General features: G+C 34.1%; 2 protein-coding genes across 2 annotated transcripts; one reads left to right on the top strand and one right to left on the bottom strand.

Annotated features, from left to right (window-relative positions):
• Positions 1–4994: 4994 nt before the first annotated feature.
• Positions 4995–5850, bottom strand: LOC107923172 (CDGSH iron-sulfur domain-containing protein NEET). The gene is made up of 2 exons (XM_016853390.2): positions 5440–5850; positions 4995–5360 (listed from the first exon to the last, which is right to left on the bottom strand). The coding sequence occupies exons 1-2, from the start codon at positions 5682–5684 to the stop codon at positions 5258–5260; spliced, it is 348 nt and encodes a 115-aa protein (XP_016708879.1). The 5' UTR covers positions 5685–5850; the 3' UTR covers positions 4995–5257.
• An 8246-nt stretch (positions 5851–14096) lies between these two features.
• LOC107922701 (LRR receptor-like serine/threonine-protein kinase ERL1) lies at positions 14097–20344 on the top strand. The gene is made up of 27 exons (XM_016852834.2): positions 14097–14329; positions 14450–14587; positions 15008–15146; positions 15246–15317; positions 15400–15471; positions 15546–15617; positions 15711–15782; positions 15881–15952; positions 16079–16150; positions 16237–16308; positions 16423–16491; positions 16583–16654; positions 16769–16840; positions 16914–16985; positions 17095–17166; positions 17242–17313; positions 17401–17472; positions 17567–17638; positions 17738–17809; positions 17893–17964; positions 18047–18118; positions 18209–18280; positions 18368–18439; positions 18524–18597; positions 18676–19143; positions 19232–19602; positions 19690–20344. Exons 2-27 carry the CDS (start codon positions 14476–14478, stop codon positions 20062–20064), a joined length of 2976 nt encoding a protein of 991 aa, XP_016708323.2. The 5' UTR covers positions 14097–14329; positions 14450–14475; the 3' UTR covers positions 20065–20344.
• Positions 20345–20794: the final 450 nt, after the last annotated feature.

The raw sequence follows: 20794 nt of genomic DNA, 5'->3' as shown, positions 1-20794 counted from the left end.
TTGATTTTTTCGCTAAATGAATAGCGCTCTGACTGTCACAATATAAACTTATGTGACTTTGAACAACTCCTAAGTCTTTCAACAATCCATTAAGCCAAATAGCCTCCTTAACAGCTTCTGTAACTGCCATATATTCTGCCTCTGTAGTAGACACAGCTACTGTAGACTGTAAGGTAGACTTCCAACTCACTGGGGCTTTCGCAAGAGTAAACAGATACCCCGTAGTTGAACGACGTTTATCTAAATCACCAGCAAAGTCGGAATCAACATATCCAACAACAAACTGACCAAGTGCTTCATCCTGTTCAAAAATTAAACCAACATCTACGGTTTTTCGAAGATACCGTAGAATCCATTTCACAGCTTGCCAATGTCCTTTTCCAGGATCATGCATATACCCGCTCACAACTCCAACAGCTTGTGAAATGTCAGGCCTCGTACACACCATCGCATACATCAAACTCCCAACTGCATTAGCATATGGGACTTTCGCCATATATTCTCTTTCATCTTCAGTCTTCGGAGATAATTGAGCACTAAGTTTCAAATGAGAAGCAAGTGGGGTACTTACATGTTTTGTGTTTTCATTTACACCAAAACATTGTAATACCTTTTTCAGATATTGCTTCTGATTTAAACAGAGCTTGCCTCTCGGTCTATCTCTACTTATCTCCATGCCGAGAATCTTCTTGGCCTCACCTAGATCTTTCATCTCGAACTCTTGATTCAACTGAGCCTTCAGCTTATCTATCTCATTTTGGCTCTTCGAAGCGATTAACATATCATCAACATACAAGAGTAGATAAATGAAAGATCCGTCATGCAGCTTCTGCAAATATACACAATTGTCATATTTGCTTCTTGTGTACTTCTGCCTTCTCATAAAGCTATCAAATCGCTTGTACCACTGGCTCGGGGATTGCTTCAATCCATATAGCGATTTGTTCAGCTTACAAACCCAATTTCTACCACCAGCATCTGTGTATCCTTCGGGCTGAGTCATATAGATCTCCTCTTCTAACTCACCATGCAAGAAAGCCGTCTTAACATCAAGTTGAACTAGTTCTAAATTCAACTGTGCTACCGAGGCCAACAAAATTCTAATGGAGGAATGCTTCACAACAGGGGAAAATACATTATTGTAGTCAATTCCCTTATTCTGAGCGTAGCCTTTAGCTACCAATCTTGCCTTGTAGCGAATATCCTTCTTGCTAGGAGATCCATCTTTCTTTGCGAATACCCACTTGCATCCGATTGCCCTTTTACCTTTTGGTAATTGCGCCAATTCCCAAGTATTGTTCTTCAGGAGAGACTGCATTTCTTCATCCATGGCGCTTTTCCATTTATCACTTTCTAAGCTTTGCATTGCTTATTGATAAGTGATAGGAATATCATCAACAACGGGAAGGGCATAGGCCACCATATCAGTAAATCGAGCAGGTTTACGAATTTCTCTCCGTGGCCTTGCAACTGCAACTGGTTCTGGTATACTTAGTGGTTCTTGGGTCAGAACCTCTTCAACCTCTAAATCCTCCATTGTGGCTGGAGAATTAGACTTATTAACTGGGCAAATCCCCATCTGCTCAAACTCCACCTGTTTTGGAGTACACTCCACCTGCTGTGGAGTATTGCTCGTCTGAATATCTTTATCTGCTACCTTTTTCAATGTGGCAGATTCATCAAAGGTAACATCTCTGCTACAGATCATTTTCTTTGTGCTTAAGCACCAAAGACGAAATCCCTTCACTCCAGAAGTGATTCCCATAAAGAGAGCTTTCTTTGCCCTCGGATCTAACTTTGACTCATTCACATGGTAATATGCAGTGGTTCCAAACACATGTAAGGAATCATAATCTGTAGCCGGTTTTCCAGACCATACCTCCATAGGAGTTTTTCTTTCTAATGCAGATGATGGCAAACGATTAACAAGATGGCCAGCGTATGTCACAGCCTCAACCCAAAATTGCTTGCCCAACCCAGCATTGGACAACATACATCGAACTTTCTCCAGCAATGTTCGATTCATACGCTCTGCCAATCCATTCTGCTGTGGTGTATCCCTAACTGTGAAGTGTCGAACAATACCATACTCTTGGCACACATCGAAGAACGGATCACTTTTATATTCCCCTCCATTGTCCGTCCTAAGCCGCTTGATTTTCTTGCCAGTCTGGTTTTCGATCATAGTTTTCCATTTAAGAAAAACTCTAAGCACTTCATCATTAGTTCTCATGGTATACACCCAAACTCTTCTGGAAAAGTCATCAACAAAAGTAGCAAAGTAGTGTTTTCCTCCCAATGAAGGTGTCTTGGAAGGCCCCCACACATCTGAGTGAACATATTCCAAAATACCTTTTGTATTATGGATAGCAGTACCGAATTTCACTCTCTTTTGCTTTCCCAGAACACAATACTCGCAAAATTTTAATTTGCAAGCCTTTGCACCTTTCAACAATCCTTGCTTTGCCAGAATTTGTAAGGATTTTTCGCTGGTATGTCCCAACTTCATATGCCACAACTGTATTGAGTCCAATTCTTTGTTGCCGGAAGCTGCAGCGACTGCTCCAATAACTGTACTACCTTGGTAGTAATACAAGTTATTTTTCCTGATGCTCTTCAATATCACAAGTGCGCCAGATGTCACTTTCATAACCCCATCTCTCATAGTAACAACTGAACCATTGGATTCCAAGGCTCCCAATGAGATGAGATTTTTCTTCAAACTGGGCACGTACCGAACATCAGTCAGAACTCTGGTTGATCCATCTTTATTCTTTAATTGGATTGAACCTATCCCAACAGTTTTACAGGCATTGTAATTGCCCATATAAACAACTCCTCCATTTAGTTCTACTAAATCAGAGAACCACTCCCGGTTAGGGGACATATGATAGGTACAACCCGAATCCAATATCCACTCATCTGAATGGAACAACGATGATGATGCAACCAGTGATAGTTCAGAGTCACTGGTATCATGCTTTGCAACACAAGCATCTACAGCAGCTTTTCCCTTATTCTTCAGCTTTAGACAATTTTCTTCCAGTGGCCTTTCTCATGACAAAAAGCACATTCATCTTTCCCGAGTCTGGACTTTGACTTTGATCTCCCCTTTTGAGTTTTCTTCCGAGTGTATGAACGACCTCAGACTACTAAAGCTTCTGTATCTCTGATTGAGTTTTTCTGTTTGTCCTTCTTTCTCTGTTCATAACTGTATAAGGCCGCACAGACTTCGCTCAGAGATATATCACTCCTGCCATGAAGTAGAGTAGTTTTTAGGAACTCAAACTCCTCAGGAAGTGACCCCAACAGCATCAAAGCCAAATTTTCATCTTTGAATGTCTCATCCATATTCAGCAAATCAGTGACTAACTGATTAAATTTGGTGATGTGATCATTCATTGTGGTACTTGGGACGTATGTGAAGCGAAACAGTCTTTTCTTCAAGTGTAGCTTATTTTGACTGTTTTTCTTCAAAAAATTTTCTTCAAGTGCCACCCACAACTTATTTGCAGAAGTCTCCTTTGAAAAAGCATACCTCTGCTCTCGAGAAAAGCATGATCGAATTGTGCCACATGCCAACCGATTGATCGCCTTCCAATCTTTCTCCTGTACATCATCTGGTTTCTCTTCATCAATGGCAATGTCTAGACCCTGCTGAAAAAGGGCATCTAGAACCTCACTTTGCCACATACCAAAATGGCCCGTGCCATCAAAGATCTCCACGGCCAGTCTTGCATTTGCAATTGTCGGTCTTGTCCACATGGACGATGTTGAAGCTCCTACACCGACCGTTTTCTCCATAATCTTTCAATATACCTAAGGAAATCTTTTCTGATGTGGAAGATCAGTTCAAACTGCAACCACAGAGCATACTACGATTAACCTTCGGCTCTTGATACCACTTGTTGTTCCAATAGGGTCGGAAGCGTGTAAATTATTGTACTAAAAAAATCACACAAAGTTCAATTCCCAATGAAGAGAGGTGGATCACATGAATCTCTTAAATACCAAGTCTTTCCTTAGACAGAATATCTCTTCTATAGTAATTTAATAGCACAATTAAATACTACGATTATACCCTCAAATATTGAAAGAAAAATAGGACAAGAAAGAACACAAGAGTTTTAACGAGGTTCGGTAAATTATACCTACGTCCTCGGGCACTAACACCAGATGATAACTTTACTATCTTCAAAGTATTACAAACAAATAGAATTCCTTAAGAATTCTCAAATGAGAAAAAAAGAAAACTAAGAGAGAAAGATTGGTTGGGATGAATTGAAATGAGAAATGAGAAGGCCTATTTATAGTTGAGGTTCAAGGACCAAATAATAAATAGTCCATTATCTCAATGACCAAAAAAAAATTATCCCTTGCCACTTTTCCAAAGTTGGTGGTTGTCATTATTGATTGTCTCCCATTAATGTTAATGGCAACCATTATTAATTGTCTTCCATTAATGTTAACAAATCATGCATATGAACTCAGTTTGAAAGTGCTCTTTCTGCGTGTGAGAGCGTTATCTTCCACTGAGATCGTTGAAATGAGTATTGGGTATAAAGTGAGAGCGGTCATCGGTGGGACTAGTTCGGAAGTTGGCGGATGAGGTTGTTTTCGCAGAATCAGAGTAGAGGTGGGTGGATCGATATAGGCAAACCGTTGAGCACTGTTGTTGGAACTACCTCTGCTTTTGTTTCGACTGTGGTGTGGTGTGCTTGGTTCATAACTAATAAGTAGATTGCATAAAAAAATAAGATAAAGATCAAGAAGCAGAATCTGCTGATAATCAATAGCATAAATCAAAGCGAAGCAACTTTTAAGTAAGGCAATTGATCCAGATAATCGGAGATGAAGGGACAAACAGAGGATCCAAGCTTGGTCAAGAGCCACGAAACTGTTTGTATATGTAAGTACGTGAATATACTACGAATGTGGGGATTCGTGACTATGGTACCCATCATCATTGTGCCCTGAATCTGACTCCAGTAAAATAATGTTATAATCCACACTCCATATAATTGGTTAAACTCTAATACACAATGGATTCATCGTTTGCTTTGAAAACAAGGTATAAAGAATACCAATATTGCTTTGCAGCTAATGGTATACGAAGAAAATCATAACTGAGGAAACAAACACTTCAAAACAAAATCAAACCAAACACAAACATAAGAAGGTTCTCATTCATACGATTTGATAATCAAATTTAACGTCAAAGCCCAAAGCCATGATAGAGAAAAACCAAACCAAAGGGTCACTGTTTCTTCAAGAGCAAAGGACCAACATTGTCCCCTGTAGCCTTGTTGTGTTTAACATGTCCTCCATCGCAAAGAGGGAAAGTACCTGACCTCCAACATCTGCAAAAAACCAACATAAATAAACCTTCGTAATATAGTGAAACTCAAGACACAACGAAAACAGAGAGAACCAACCAACCTGCAATAAGCTGTGAGGGGCTTAGAGAGTTCAGTGACTACAACTGAGTCGACCACCTTCTCTTCCGTTTTCCTTATCTCTGGGTTTATGGTTTGACCCTCAACTCTGACTACCATAGCCGACGAGCGGCGAGGCTTTGGAAAAATAATGGTAGCGACGCCAACAGTGGGGCTTGGCTTGAGGCTGCTCAACCCCAAAGCTGTTGTTGATACGCCGGAACCGAATGCGGTCGTACTGGACGCCATTGAAAGGGTTTTGGATTGTTGAGAGAAATTTGGTACTGCGTTTGTGTGTCTGGTTAATAGAGATAACACGAACACAGGGGGTTATCTTTTGGGATCGAAAAGTAGGTGCGAACCTGTGGCAAACACGCTCTCCTTCAACTCCCGTGGATCCAACAAGCGACACGTTGCTTTGTTTTGTGCTACGCTCTAGAGTTGTTTATGACCAAGGCCGGGCCGCAGCCCAATTTTAGAAATGTTTTCAATCCCGGATACGAGTTCGACTCAGGTTATTCAAATATTTTATTTTATTATATTTAAAAGATAATAAAACATAAATTTTTATTTATATATTTTTATAATTAAATTTAAATGAATTCTTTATCTAATTTAAATTCATCTAAGAAAAAAAAATTCATTCCCAAACACGATCCAAGTTGGGCCAAAAGGCCTATACTATGCTTCAATATTTAATTTGATACTTTAGTTTATTTTATCTCAATTTGGAGTTTAAGTTTGGTTTCAATGTTCATTGTAGTACCTAAGTTTTTTTAGTTATAGTTAAGTACCTAAATTTGACTTTAATGTTCAATTTGATACACGAGTTTCTTTGTATCCTAATTAAGTACATATATTTTTATTACTGAAGCACTTGTGTCAAATATTTATTGATCCAATGTCGTTTGGTCCGATCACCAAATTAAACAGTAAAACTAAACTCAAGTATTGAATTATTACAAAAGGAAAAAAAAAAAACTCTCAGTGAAGCACACTCAAGTATCAAATAGTATATTAACCCATTTTTGTTTTTGTTTATTATTTTCCTAAAGTTTCCATTTTTATTCTAAGTTTTAGTTTTCCTTATACAAACTACGTCTATAATAATATAAATTGAAATAATAGTATTTAAAACTTAAAGCATAATAAATTAATTTACGTATTGCTCTTACATAAAAACGAAAATATCCAACAAAAAATGCAAAACTACATAAGCAAGTAGCTTTGATCAACCACATTAAAAAGATTCAACAAAATATTATAAGGTTTTCATCTCTTAAGTTTGAAGAAAACTTGAAGCCAAATCGGCCTATGTTTCTTATTTCATGGCTACCTTCTGATGTTGCATTAAATGATCAAAAGCAGCAACAAGGGATTCCCCGTTGAACTCCTCCATCGACATCATCTGCTCGTAAAGCTGTGTGGCGTTAACTTCATCATCACTAATAAGTTTTCCTATGGCATCTGCGATCTTTACGAGTGCATTCATTACACTGTTGATGTGTTCATTTCCGACACTTGCTCGAACATTTTCCCTTCTAGGACGCGACCTTGATTGTGCAGTTCCAGCTGGTGAAGATGCTTTTCCCGAGTAATATCAGCCTCGGAATCAAGCAAAACTTCCGGTTGATATTTCTTCCTCAAAAACCAAAGCCATCTCGAGTTTCCTGTTCAAAACCCATTCGTATTTGGGATGTTTCTGTTTCAAATCGTAAATACAAGGAGAATAATTAAACTATTGCAATAAAAACGACTACTGAACGAATAAAGTTAAGATATTACCCTCATTGCTTCCTTGTACGTTTTTTTTATCCCAAGTTATAATCTTATAATTGTCTTTTAATTGTCATTCCATTCAAATTCATTGTCCTTTCAAATTTTGGATATAATTGTTGGAACTGGTCCGTGGGAAGGTGTTCCATATTCCCACGTTTGGTGGGGTTATTCCCACATGCCTACATTTTGTTGCTCACCACCTTCACACCTTAGTATGTGTAAGAAGTGTGGTTGATGGTTTTGATGGAAAATCACAATTATATTATAAATACCGATAAACATAAGATTCCTAGGCATCGAAAAAAAAGTAAAAAACAAACAAAAAAAATACAATTTTAATAAAATTTTCGAGGGTTTAAAAAATTTTAACGGTTTTTAATTTTTCTTAAGTGTCACAATAAATTAATTTTGATATTTGATTCAAACAATAATTAAAATTTATGTTTAATTTTTTTCGCTACATTATATTGTAAATCGTTATTTACGCTAACAATAATACCGCGTCTATTTTTTACCCTCTTAAGACGATTGTGCACGTGCTGAAGCCGACATTCAACTTTGAATTTTTCAGATATAACTTCAGCAACAAGAGCAAGTGCAGGTGTATTGAAAGCATTAGATGACTTGTTTCTTTTCTGAGCCTCTTCGACAAGTAATCCTTTGATAGTGCCCACTAAAATTGCTTCCTTCGATTTACCCATTTCTAGTAACTATATTAAGAAGCAAATATAAACAACTAAAAGAAATTATGTACTCCAACAATACCAACAATCAACTCCAAGGTCAAACAACTGAAAACATACGTAACTCTTGAAACATACTAACATAGAAGCTATGCATTTTCTGGAAATGATAGTAAAACCATGATATTACTGTAAGCATAAACAAAATAAATTAAAGTGATTACGTTTTTCCCATTACGACTATAAAATCTTTTTTGAATCTTAAATGATACAAATGAACGAATATGGTTCCATCTAATGCTCGTACACAATCATTAAAAAGTTAAGCTTTTGCAATGTTATTATTTCTGAAGTAATTGATACATTTAAGCAATCTAATGGGCAGTATCAAAACAATTCCAAAATACAGCTGATATGCCTCAATTGATTTGAAAAAATTGCAACCTTATATACGGCTAAGTAAATACACAAAAATTATCACTTAGCGCTCTACGTTCACCAACCTAGTTTATCAGTATAAAATGCTGTTAGGAAAACTCTTCCATAATTAACTCAAAATGCGCAAATTTTATACTAAATTAGCTCAACAGATAGGCCTCCGCTTATTAACATTCAATTCTCAAATTTGAGTAGTTATGTGGTGGAATCACTTATTATTTTCGATCCAGTTACAAAATTTATAAAAAAGAGTGAATATATATAATATAAAAATTGGTTCAATCACTAATCAAAATTTTTTGCTCTAGATTAATATATTGACTGGTTCTCAACCTATAGACCAATTCAATCTTCTTTCAATCAACCTTGGTCTTTTCAATATGTTATTATTAATTTTTTAATTTTTAATTAATATTAAAAAATTTCATTTTGAGTTAAGAGGTGTAGACGAGACATTAGTACTCGTAAACTATTTGAGTTTGACTCGAAAAAAATTCGAGCTCAATTCGGTAATTATCGAGCCAAGCACGAGCTATTAATCAAGTTGAATTCGAGCGTAGTAATACTTTACTTAAATGGCTTGTAAGCCTTATCAAGCATTTCAGTTTTTTATTAAACCCTATTATTACCTTTAATATATATCATTAATCGTAAGCTTAATTTTTAAGTCTAGTTCAAACATGAGTACAGAAATTGGTAAAAAAGTTTAATTGGGTTTGAGCTCAAGTAACTCAATTATATCTCAAGCCGAGCTCGAGCTTAAATACAAAATGTTTGATTGAGCTTAAGCCAAATATCGAACTTCAAATTTCAAGTCAAGCTTGATGTTCGTAGTATTTGGACTCGACTCATCTCAATTACACCCATTTAGAATTTAGTAAGTCTAATTATTAAAACTATTAAAATTACAAGTTTAATTTATTTATTTTTTAATTTAAAAATATAAATTTACCTATTAAACTATTAAAATTATTCTATTAAATTATATATTAATAAAATTATTTTTATATTACATAACTATCAAATAAATTATTACTATTTCAAGATGTGATAATAAAAAATTTAATAAATAAAATTCGTTGGAGAAAAAAAAAAGAAGAACTTTTATTATAAAATAATAACAACAAAAAAATAAAAGAAACTAGTAACTTTAAAAAGTTATTAAATATGTTCTCTTTCGTTAAAATCAATATTTTATTTATGAATAAACACTAAACTATTTCTTTCGTTTAAAATAATATTTAAATTTTAAACTTTTTTATTCACCTTAATCTCTAAAACTCAACAATACTTTTTAAATTTAAAATTCAGTAATATGTAATGATATGAAATTTTAATATTATATTTTTAAATTTTTATATAAAATTGAGAAATAAATTATTTTTTAAATCATGACATAACACAATTTTAAAGTATTACATCATCATATTTTAGTGAAATTTAAATTCAAAAGACTTATCAAATTTTTAAAAATTAATATAGACAAAAAAATCAAAAATCAAAATAAGAAAAGGATTATATTTTTAATTTCAAAATTTTAGTTTATCTATAATTTATATTTTAAAACTAACAAAATTAAGATTATTTTATTAAAATTTTTAGTGAAACATTTTAAAAATAAAAAAAATACTCATAGTCAATATGATGGAAATATAATATTATAATAAATAAAAAATTAAATAACCATCAAATTTAAGGACAACCTGTTATTTTATCTTTTTAATTTATTAGCCGCAGTCTCACGGTGGGCTCAGCAGTCCACCCATACTACCCCTACTTAGCTAAGTAGTAGCTCGGCTCAGCTCAGCTATCTGTCAGCTTTTATTAGACCACAACAATTACTAGGTGACCTATGATTTGGCCACGTGGCTTTTAGTTTGTTGATGATGTGATGGATAGTGCCTCGGTTACCTCAACGTCTCTACCTCCCTCAAAGATAATATATATGCACCTAAAAACGGTCATTAAGAAGTATTAATTATTTTATTATTTTATCTATTTTCTTGAATTGTTTCGCGACGCAAGAGATAGTTAACAGTAATTTTAAATTTTTGTGAGTTTTCGTAATTAATTAATTATTTATTTAAAAATAATAATTCACAATTAAATTCAATAAAAAATTGTCAAATAATTAAATTTAAAAAATGAAAGTCTGAATAAAAATGACGAAATCATTAGTTAATACATAATATATTTATATTTTAACTTTTTTAAAAAAGTATATTTTAATTTCAGTCCTCTAAAATTTATATTATTTATTTCCTAATTTTGTGTTCTTATTCTTTGAAAGCAGGGGACAATCTTTTATGCAGAGGGAGCTTTGGAAACAAACAAAACAGGATCAGACGGCTGGGGATATATCTTAGATTTTGAACCATAAGTCAGAAAGTGGGACCCAATCCCAATAAAGATTAACAAAAAAGATTAATTAATGTAACTAATGTTTAATTATAAATAATGAACGTGGCAGGAGAATGCATGGGAACTTTTAAACTAAAATATGCTCCAAGTATTTTTATTTATTTATTTTTTGAATTAAGAATTTAATCTCCTGTTCATAATTCGGGTTGAGTATCTATAAATGAAATGTTTTATGTTGGCCTAAGTTTGATTTAATTTGGAATATTTAAAATTTTGTTAAACCCTGTTTGTATGTAATTGTCTATCCTATGTTTGTTTTAAGTTTTCTCATATTAATTTTTTAATATATTTTTAACTTAATATTTAATATTTTAGATTATTTTTTATTTATTAAAATTTTTAATTTTGACGATTTAAATATTTGTTTAATATTTACACAGTTTTGTATTATTATATATTTATTTTTATGTGATATAAATTACATAATATATAAAAATAAAATAAAAAATATATTATACAATTATAATATGGGTCAAGATAGATTTGAGTTTCATATTTTTATACGAACCATCTATATTCAGCTTGAGCAAGTATGCCATCCTATAAATTTTTAAAATTCAAATTCAATTATTAACTTTGTTAAAATTCTTCGACTAAATTAATGTTTATTGCTACATCATTTTAATGGTTATATGAATATCAATTTTTTTAATTTTAAAATATTACTCTAACATATATAAAAAAAATTCAAAAATCGTAAACCCTGGATGAACTGTTTAGGAAACAACATTTTATTTCACCACACGTAAATTTTATTAAATAAATAAATTGAACACTTTAAAAATAGTGATATAATGTAGAAAATTTTTAAAAAGCAATTTGTTCACCATCTACTTGCTCAACTAAATAAGGGAATAAGAAATGAATGGAGTCAAAGTTAGGAGGGCCATAATAATAAAATATAGTGAGGACCATAATCGAATTAATGTGAACCAACAACTTCGTTGTATTATTCGTCATACGTAAAGTAAACTTCAGTAATTTTTTGAACCCTAAATTCAATCATTGTAAAATTATTGAACTCTATTCATTTTGAAAATATAGAATAAGGTAAAAGTCCCCCCTTTTGGACCGACCTAATTTTCTTTAACTTTTTTTTTTTTAGCTCACTTGTGTAGGGATCTTAAATGCACTTTCCAACAATACATTAGCATATTATCTGTGTGTTTAGTTTCAGAATTTATTTCTTGCAACATAAGACAGATTCCACATACAAATTTACCCTCTATTCGTTAAGGAAGAAATATTCATATTTTCTTGTTTTGTTTTCAGGCCAATTCGGCATTCCATTAATGCTTCCATAACGTTCCAAAATTCAAATCGCATTTTATTTTATTTTTTAGTTTTTACTATAAGTCTTTATAAATAATAAAATCTGTACATAAATTTTAATTCAATATATAATGTCGTGTATAAATTTTAAATTTGTGTAATTTTATACATAAAATTTTAATTTATTTATTTTTATAAATCATTAATAATATTATTGAATTAACACCATTTTAAGTTGAAGTATTGCATATACAAACAATTGCATTAATCCGATATGAAAATAAATGTATCTATTCGCCTTTTTAAATGTGTACTATTAAATCAAAATTAAAATCAAAATTTTATATATACATATAAATCACAATTCAAGTATCATAAATATTATTGTACAAATTCAAAATCCATGTTTCGAATTGCACATTGAACCAATGTTCATATATAAATGTGATATTTATCTTTATTTTTTAAAATTTAATTGCGGTTTGATGAAATCAATATTAATGGTTTGATTTTTTAAATCGGATTTATAAATTTTTTTTGGGTAAATTAGTTAAAATTAAGTACCAGACATATGTTTTTAATAAAAAACAACTATTGATATTTGAAAGTTTATTTTGTTATATACAAGGAGTTCTATCACTATTAAATTACCTTCGTTTTGAACTATCTTTACCATTCTAGCTCTTAAGTTCCATTAATCTAGTTTTGAGAGAGATACGATTTTACTTAGATTTAGAGAACACATAAGTCAACTAGCCCTAATAAGTGGGTTATACTAATATGATAATACTCAATTGTAATTTAGATATCTTGCAACCTAGATAATGGCGTATTATGTAGAGGCAACAATGTGTCTCACATGATCAACTTATATAATCTTTCTCTCACCTTAAGAAATAACATGTTCACTCATTTCTTACCCCATACTCTCACCTAACTCATTACTTTCACGATCCTTTTTTTCCCTCTCGTCCCCTCATGGTCTAGTCATCCATTGTTATTATCACTAATAAGATTAAAGCTATAATTTTTTTTGAGAGGTTGGAATTACATTATATATTTTTATAAAAATTAAAATGTAATGTCACTATTGTATTAATTAATATCTTTATAAATTTTTAGAGAACTAAATAAAAAATTATCATTTTTAGAGGCTATGTACTAACTTACAATTTAATACATTTTAAAAAGTAGAAAACTATAAATTTCTCCTTTTTAAGGAGTGCCTCCCGTGGCACTATCCTAATCCTCGACCATTGCTATAATACGCTTGTTGACCTCAACAAGATGAACAGTAATTAATCTTCAAATCAAATCCTTCACCAATATCAATATATTTTTTTATTAGTAAAACATTTTACATTATTTTAAATAAAAATAAAAATTGATAATTTAAATATCTCAATTTTTATATAACATGATAAAAATATTATAATTAAAATAATAACATGGACTCATACACACTCAAGCTGAGTTTGAGGTGTTTTATTTTGTGACTTCACTCACATTAAATATAATTAAAAAAAGCATTATATGTTAGTATTAAATTAAATAGCCACAATGTGATCAAAAGAAAAAAAGATGGTTAAAATTATATCATAAGTTGTTATATTTTTTCATAAATTTGAAATTTAATTTTTTAATATTTTTACTTTTTGAATTTTGAATTTTAGGTCTAAATATTAAAAATATTTTGTTAAATTCAAGTTAATTATAATATTATTAATTTTTTATTTGAAAATGTTCGAAAAAATTTAAATAAAAATTAACAGCATTAAAAATTGAACTTAAATTTTAAAATCTGAAAAGTAAAAAGATTAAATGCATGAAAATATAAGTACCGAGATGTATTTACAAATTTTTAAAAAGTAGAGGGACCAAAGTTATATTTTAACCAAAAGAAATTGGTTTAATTGCCAACGTACCACGGTTAGAAGACATTATCCAAACGTCGAAAATCCAAAAAATAATAAAAAACTCGGAATAAAATCCCATTCCGTTAAATCAAACTTGGTCTGAAAGACTCAGTAGTAAGTTTTTATTATCTGAAGTGAAGTCGCCAAACGTCCCTTCACCGCCGTTTACAACGTCTTTTATAGTTTCTTGTGTCTTTCACAGTCTGTTTTGAGATAGACAGACAGACAGATACAGCTAGAGATAGATAAAGGGAGAGAGAAACACAAAGTGTGTTTTGTGTATTGTACTCTGTTTTTGTTTTCTCTCTCTTAATAACATCTCTGTTTCCTTGCAGTTCACGGCTTCACGCTAAAAGCCTGTTCTTTCTTCCTTCTCTCTGTCTGCGTAATAAACCCAACCCTGTTTTTTTTAAAGCTTTTTTCTTTGGTTTGTCAAAACAAAGTAGCAACCTTTCTTTTTCTTTGTCTCTTGGCTCATCGTCGTCGTTATTGGATTTTGTTTTAGAGCGTTGTCGGGTGAGGTTTTGAGAAATGGAGGAAGGGGTGTTGCTGAAGAAGATAATGAAAAGGCAGGAGCCTTTAGTAATGGTGATAGCGTTTCTTCTTCTTCTTTGTTCTCATGCTTCTTCACTCAATGACGAAGGTACTCTTTTTATTTTTCCTTTCCTGGGTGGTTTAGTTAGTGAATGTGGCTATTGAGCTTGTTACAATGTGTTTGAGAGCTGAAATCATTTGGGGTAATTGTTTTCCTTGTAGGAAAACGTTTTTCGCTGTTATAGCTTGTGTGTTTAAGCTCAAGAGCACGTAAGAAGTGCTGTAAACTAATATTCCTTACATTTTGGAAGCATTAAGCTCGGAATTCGATTTCCTTCTTTCTTGGTCCGAGTGTTTTCTCAACATTCGTTGTCATTAACATTACCTGTTATGGGGACAGAGGAAATAGTGTGTTTTAAGCCACTAAGACGCTTTACATTAGAGAAGTGTTTTGACTTCTTTACATTTCCAGCTCTTGTTACTGTTGTGCACCAGTACTTGATATATAGAGTATAAATGGTGGGTGTAGGGAAGGCGTTGATGTCGATAAAGGCATCATTTAGCAATGTGGCAAATGTACTGCTCGACTGGGATGATGTTAACAATTTTGACTTTTGTTCTTGGCGTGGTGTTTTCTGTGACAATTCTAGCCTTGCTGTGGTTTCCCTGTGAGTTTTTTCTTTATTTGTTATGCTATTTCTGGGTTACCGTGCTATGTGTTTGAACTGATGTTGATATTGGTGCCTTTTTTTTATGTTTGGTTTAAGGAACTTGTCATATTTGATTCTTGGCGGGGAGATTTCATCGGCCATTGGTGATTTAAGGAGCTTGCGGTCCTTGTATGTCTTTTTCAAGATTTTTTTTTTCTATTCTAGCTGTTTATTAGCTTGTTGATAACCTTCTGTTTTTCTATCATGGCAGAGACTTGATGGGGAACAAATTGACAGGACAAGTTCCAGATGAGATTGGAAACTGTGGTTCGCTTGTTTATCTGTATGTCTTTGTTTGTTCGGTTGTGTTTTCATGGTGTTTGTTTGGTTATGTCTGATTTTTATCATATAATGCAGGGACTTATCTGACAATCTTTTGTATGGTGACATACCTTTCTCCATATCCAAGCTCAAGCGGCTCGAATTTTTGTATGTATACTTTGCTGCTTGCTTGTCGGTTTTTTTTCTCCGGATAATGCATTAGGATATTTGTAGCAATGTAATTGTGATCCTTCCATTTAGGAATCTGAAGAACAATCAGCTAACAGGTCCTATTCCTTCGACCTTAACCCAGATTCCGAACCTGAAAACTCTGTGAGTTAATTATGTTCTATCACATTGTTTGATAATCTCAGGGACTTTGTTAAGATGAAAGCTTGCTATAAGTTTTTTATGTGATTTTGAACTCTCAGTGATCTAGCAAGAAACCGGCTTTCGGGTGAGATACCAAGGCTAATCTACTGGAATGAAGTCTTGCAGTATCTGTAAGTTTTAGTTCCATGATTATTGAGATTTTTTTATGTTGGATGCCTTACATAACTGTAAAGTCTAAATCCGAGATTCTTTTGAACTATTGCTTGTATTCATGTGGTATTGGTTGCTTTATACAGTGGCTTGCGCGGCAATATGTTGATTGGAACTCTTTCACCTGATATATGTCAATTGACTGGCCTATGGTATTTGTAAGTACCGATCAGCCATAGCTTATTTATTATTATTCTTTTTTTTTTGTTTTTCTTGTAACTTGCAAAAATCTAATTGCTTTCAGCGATGTTCGCGGAAACTATTTAAGCGGTAGCATCCCGGACAGCATTGGTAATTGTACAAGTTTTGAAATCTTGTAAGTTGAATGGGTACCTCTATCATTTTGTGCTGGTTTATTATGATTTACTGGCATTATTGGTTTATTATTAAGTTACTTTATTTTTTAAACCTACATTATTTGCAATTTTAGAGACATTTCCTATAATCGGATTACTGGGGAGATACCGTACAATATCGGTTTCCTTCAAGTTGCAACTTTGTAAGTTTCTTTGAGGAATTTTTATTATCTTGTTCAGGGTCTAGCAAATTATGTATAGTTTATTTACACAAATCTAATATTCTCATGATAGGTCACTACAAGGAAATAAGCTCACTGGGAATATCCCGGAGGTCATCGGTTTAATGCAGGCCCTTGCTGTACTGTAAGTATTTTGTTTTTCCAAAATCTGAGTAGAATTTTGTTGGCCAAAAATTTCTGATTTAGACATGTTATACTAAGTAGCTTAAGCATGTTCTGATCTTTTCTTTTGTTCTAGGGACTTGAGTGAGAATGAACTAGTCGGGCATATTCCACCAATACTTGGCAATTTATCGTTCACTGGAAAATTGTGCGTTTTTATAGCCTAATGAACTTTTTTTTTTATGCTTTCTGTACACTGAATTGTTGGTATCCCGAGGCAGGTACCTTCATGGAAACAAGCTGACCGGTCCAATTCCACCAGAGCTGGGCAATATGTCAAAACTTAGTTACTTGTGAGTTGCCATACCTTGTAAATTTCAGCAATTGTAGCCGTTGTGTAAGTGGTAGCATTCACTTATCCAAGATGTTTATTGGACTTTCACAATGTTAATCGTTATGCAGACAATTAAATGACAACCAACTCGTTGGTTCTATCCCTTCCGAGCTCGGGAAGCTGGAGCAGTTGTTTGAATTGTAGGTTTTTATCACTTTACCTCAAATTTATTTATTTCTTGCTATTATCCATCTAATTTACCACTGCTTTCTCAGGAATCTTGCCAACAATCATTTAGAAGGACCCATTCCGCATAACATCAGCTCCTGCACTGCTCTGAATAAGTTGTAAGATACCATTTGAATGTTCAAAGTCTTTATGTGCATTTCATTAAAATGTTAAAAACTGATTCAGCTCATCAAATTTTCATGCAGCAATGTGCATGGTAATCGCCTAAATGGGACTATTCCACCAGGCTTCCAGAATTTAGAGAGCTTAACCTATTTGTAAGTTTTATAATTGGGTTAAAGCCCAGAATATTTTTTCATTTGTCATTAAAGAATCGTCTAATTAACAGATTGATCATCTTTGGGTGTTCAGAAATCTATCCTTGAACAATTTCAAAGGCCGGGTACCTGTTGAACTTGGACATATCATTAATCTTGATACTTTGTAAGTGAATTAGCCTTTTACCCCCCCCCCCCCTTCCAAGAAATAAGTTTAGGTTTCTGTTCTATATTGAACTTCTTTTTGGGACGGTCTTGTTTGCAGGGATCTATCCGGCAACAACTTTTCAGGCCCTCTACCTGCTTCCATAGGTGAACTGGAGCATCTTCTTACACTGTGAGCTATGCCAATGTATTATTTTTCCAGTCCATGTTTTTTTCATACAAGTACGGTTCTTTAGTTTATTTTTACATTTGCAGGAACTTGAGTGATAACAAACTTGATGGACAACTACCTGCCGAGTTTGGGAATCTCAGAAGCATACAAATCATGTAAGAAGGTTTTGCGACTTTAAGGCCGGTTTCACTGCCTATTTGATACTCTGAATAAACTTATCCGCATTTGCCCTTGCAGTGATCTCTCATTCAATTGTATAACTGGCAACATTCCTGTAGAGTTTGGTCAGCTGCAAAATATTGTTTCTCTGTAAGTTTGTTTCTTGTGCTTGATGCAGTATTTATGTTCAGTGTTCTAGTTTTAAAGCTAATGCCATCAAGTCATTTTCTGAATTCACAGAATACTAAAGAACAACAAGTTGCAAGGTGAAATCCCTGAGCAGCTTACGAATTGTTTCAGTCTTACTAACCTGTAAGATTGTGTTCTGTTTTTCTTCTACTTTAGTTCATTCTACTTTTTTTCAGAATTGTTTCTGAATATGTTTAACTACTCCCCCAGGAATGTGTCGTACAATAACTTATCCGGCGTCATACCTCCGACAAGAAACTTCTCCCGGTTTTCATCCGATAGGTATGCGAGTTCACTCTTTTTTTTTTTTTTGTTTTAAAAGCCCTCTCAAATTAGTTTATTAATTCGTTTATATATGGCTGTCAGCTTCCTAGGAAACCCGATGCTCTGTGGAGATTGGCTGGGATCAATATGTCGCCCATCTATGCCAAAGTCTAGAGGTATCAACTTGTGATGTCATTGAGCTCATTTGAATATCCTTTCATTAACACTTCCTCTTGCTTTATGTTCTTGAGCAGTTTTCTCCCGAGCTGCTGTTGTTTGTATGACTTTGGGCTTCATCACTTTGGTGGCTATGACCATTCTTGCGATTTATAAGTCAAACCAACAGAAGCAAGTGATGAAGGGTCCTATGAAATCTGTTGCGCATCCACCGAAGCTGGTTGTTCTTCACATGGATATGGCTATTCATACCTTTGATGATATAATGAGATTCACTGATAATTTGAGTGATAAGTACATCATAGGCTATGGTGCTTCTAGCACGGTATACAAATGTACTTTGAAAAATTCCCGTCCAATTGCAATTAAGAGACTCTACACCCATTTCCCGAACAACTTGAGGGAGTTCGAGACTGAACTCGAAACCATTGGCAGCATAAGACATAGGAACATTGTCAGCTTGCATGGCTACTCGTTATCTCCGTACGGGAACCTTCTGTTCTATGACTATATGGAGAATGGCTCATTGTGGGATCTTTTACATGGTTTGTTGACATGCCTTTAGGTTTTGTTCGATCTTGTATAATTGTACTGTTTAGCAATTTCTGATTCATGTCAATTAATGCGCTGCAGGGCTGTCCAAAAAGGTGAAGCTTGACTGGGAAACAAGGTTGAAGATTGCTGTTGGAGCAGCACAAGGGCTTGCTTATCTTCACCATGATTGCAGCCCTCGAATTATTCACAGGGATGTCAAGTCCTCGAATATTCTTCTAGACGAAAATTTCGAGGCTCATCTGTCTGATTTCGGGATTGCCAAGTGCATACCAACAACAAAGACACACACCTCTACTTATGTTCTGGGAACCATTGGCTATATTGACCCGGAATATGCCCGTACCTCACGTCTTAATGAAAAATCAGATGTTTATAGTTTCGGCATTGTTCTTCTAGAGCTTCTGACCGGGAAAAAGGCTGTGGACAATGAATCGAATTTACATCAACTGGTAAGTTTAACTTGAAGCTTTACCCCACTGTCAAAACTCGGGCCAGGGGCAAGCCTATTAATATTTTTGGTGTTCGTTGTTATTTAGATACTGTCTAAGGCTGATGATAATACGGTGATGGAAGCGGTTGATCCAGAAGTCTCAGTTACATGCATGAACTTGACTCATGTCCGAAAGACATTCCAACTTGCTTTGTTGTGCACTAAGCGACTCCCGTCTGAGAGACCAACCATGCATGAGGTTGCAAGGGCTTTGGTCTCCCTTCTTCCATCGGCTCCAGCGCCTAAGCTCCGTTCGGCTCCAACAAAACCAGTCGACTATGCTCGGTTTATTGTGGACGAAGGACTGCAGCGGTCACAAAAGGAGCAGCAACAAAGGCAGCAAGTCCCACAGGAGACCAACTCATCTGATGCTCAATGGTTTGCTCGGTTCCGAGAAGTCATTTCTATGAACACCCTTTAAAGCTATCTGTCTTGAGAGGATTCCCACTTTTGTATGTTTCGAGGGGCTATTTTCCGTCTCCAGATCCTCTGAAAGTATATAAACATAGGGACGACCGAGCAACTGAGTTTTGGCTTTTTGTTAGAAACCCTGTTTAGCTTTGCATGCGGCCAAATCGGAGCCAGTGATATATTATAATCAAGAAACTGGATTAGATACTTAAATTTGTACTTACTGTATTTCAGGTATTACAATGTTCCGAGTATTTTTATAAACAAATTTAAGCCAACTTTTCATTATCTATCGAAAGTAGTCTTTCAAATTCAAGCTGACTGCATTGATCAGAAGAATATGCTGGCATGCAAGGTTGAATCTTAACGTTTGACTTCTCCCATGAAGTTGTTAGAATGTTGGTTGCATGGCTGCTTTTAGTTGCATGGCTGCTTGGCCAAGAGAAGCCATTTGGAAACCAAATGTTCTGAGATCAATTTCGAAGACCACTAGTTCATCGGTATGGTTGCAGCCATCATGATAGGGTAATAATGCTGGTTTCCTATCTTTGTTGGCGAATCCTCGCATCGCCTCCCAGAGGAATGGAGCTGAAGGCGGGTGCTGGATTTCTCTTTTGTTGGAATGCCCTGCCATTTCCCTGGTAGCTATAGCTATAGATATAGCTTAAATCCTTCCATGTACGTTCATTCGTCTATATATAGTTTTTTGTGGCAAGTGGATTAGAAGAGTTTGCTACAAT

The sequence above is a fragment of the Gossypium hirsutum genome, chromosome A11 (genome assembly GCF_007990345.1).
Source record: "Gossypium hirsutum isolate 1008001.06 chromosome A11, Gossypium_hirsutum_v2.1, whole genome shotgun sequence".
NCBI lineage: Eukaryota > Viridiplantae > Streptophyta > Magnoliopsida > Malvales > Malvaceae > Gossypium > Gossypium hirsutum.
The sequence above is the reverse complement of the archived record's forward strand: the minus strand, read 5'-3'. Positions and strand labels throughout refer to the sequence as shown.

What these genes read in the sequence shown, in the direction of transcription:
- LOC107923172 (XM_016853390.2), bottom strand. Translation starts at nt 5,684, where the DNA reads ATGGCGTCCAGTACGACCGCATTCGGTTCCGGCGTATCAACAACAGCT. An exon ending in CCCCTCACAGCTTATTGCAG is followed by an intron (nt 5,361 to 5,439) that starts GTTGGTTGGTTC and finishes GGTTTTTTGCAG; the next exon opens with ATGTTGGAGGTCAGGTACTT.
- LOC107922701 (XM_016852834.2), top strand. Translation starts at nt 14,476, where the DNA reads ATGGAGGAAGGGGTGTTGCTGAAGAAGATAATGAAAAGGCAGGAGCCT. An exon ending in TTCTTCACTCAATGACGAAG is followed by an intron (nt 14,588 to 15,007) that starts GTACTCTTTTTA and finishes TGGTGGGTGTAG; the next exon opens with GGAAGGCGTTGATGTCGATA. An exon ending in CTGGAGCAGTTGTTTGAATT is followed by an intron (nt 17,167 to 17,241) that starts GTAGGTTTTTAT and finishes CTGCTTTCTCAG; the next exon opens with GAATCTTGCCAACAATCATT.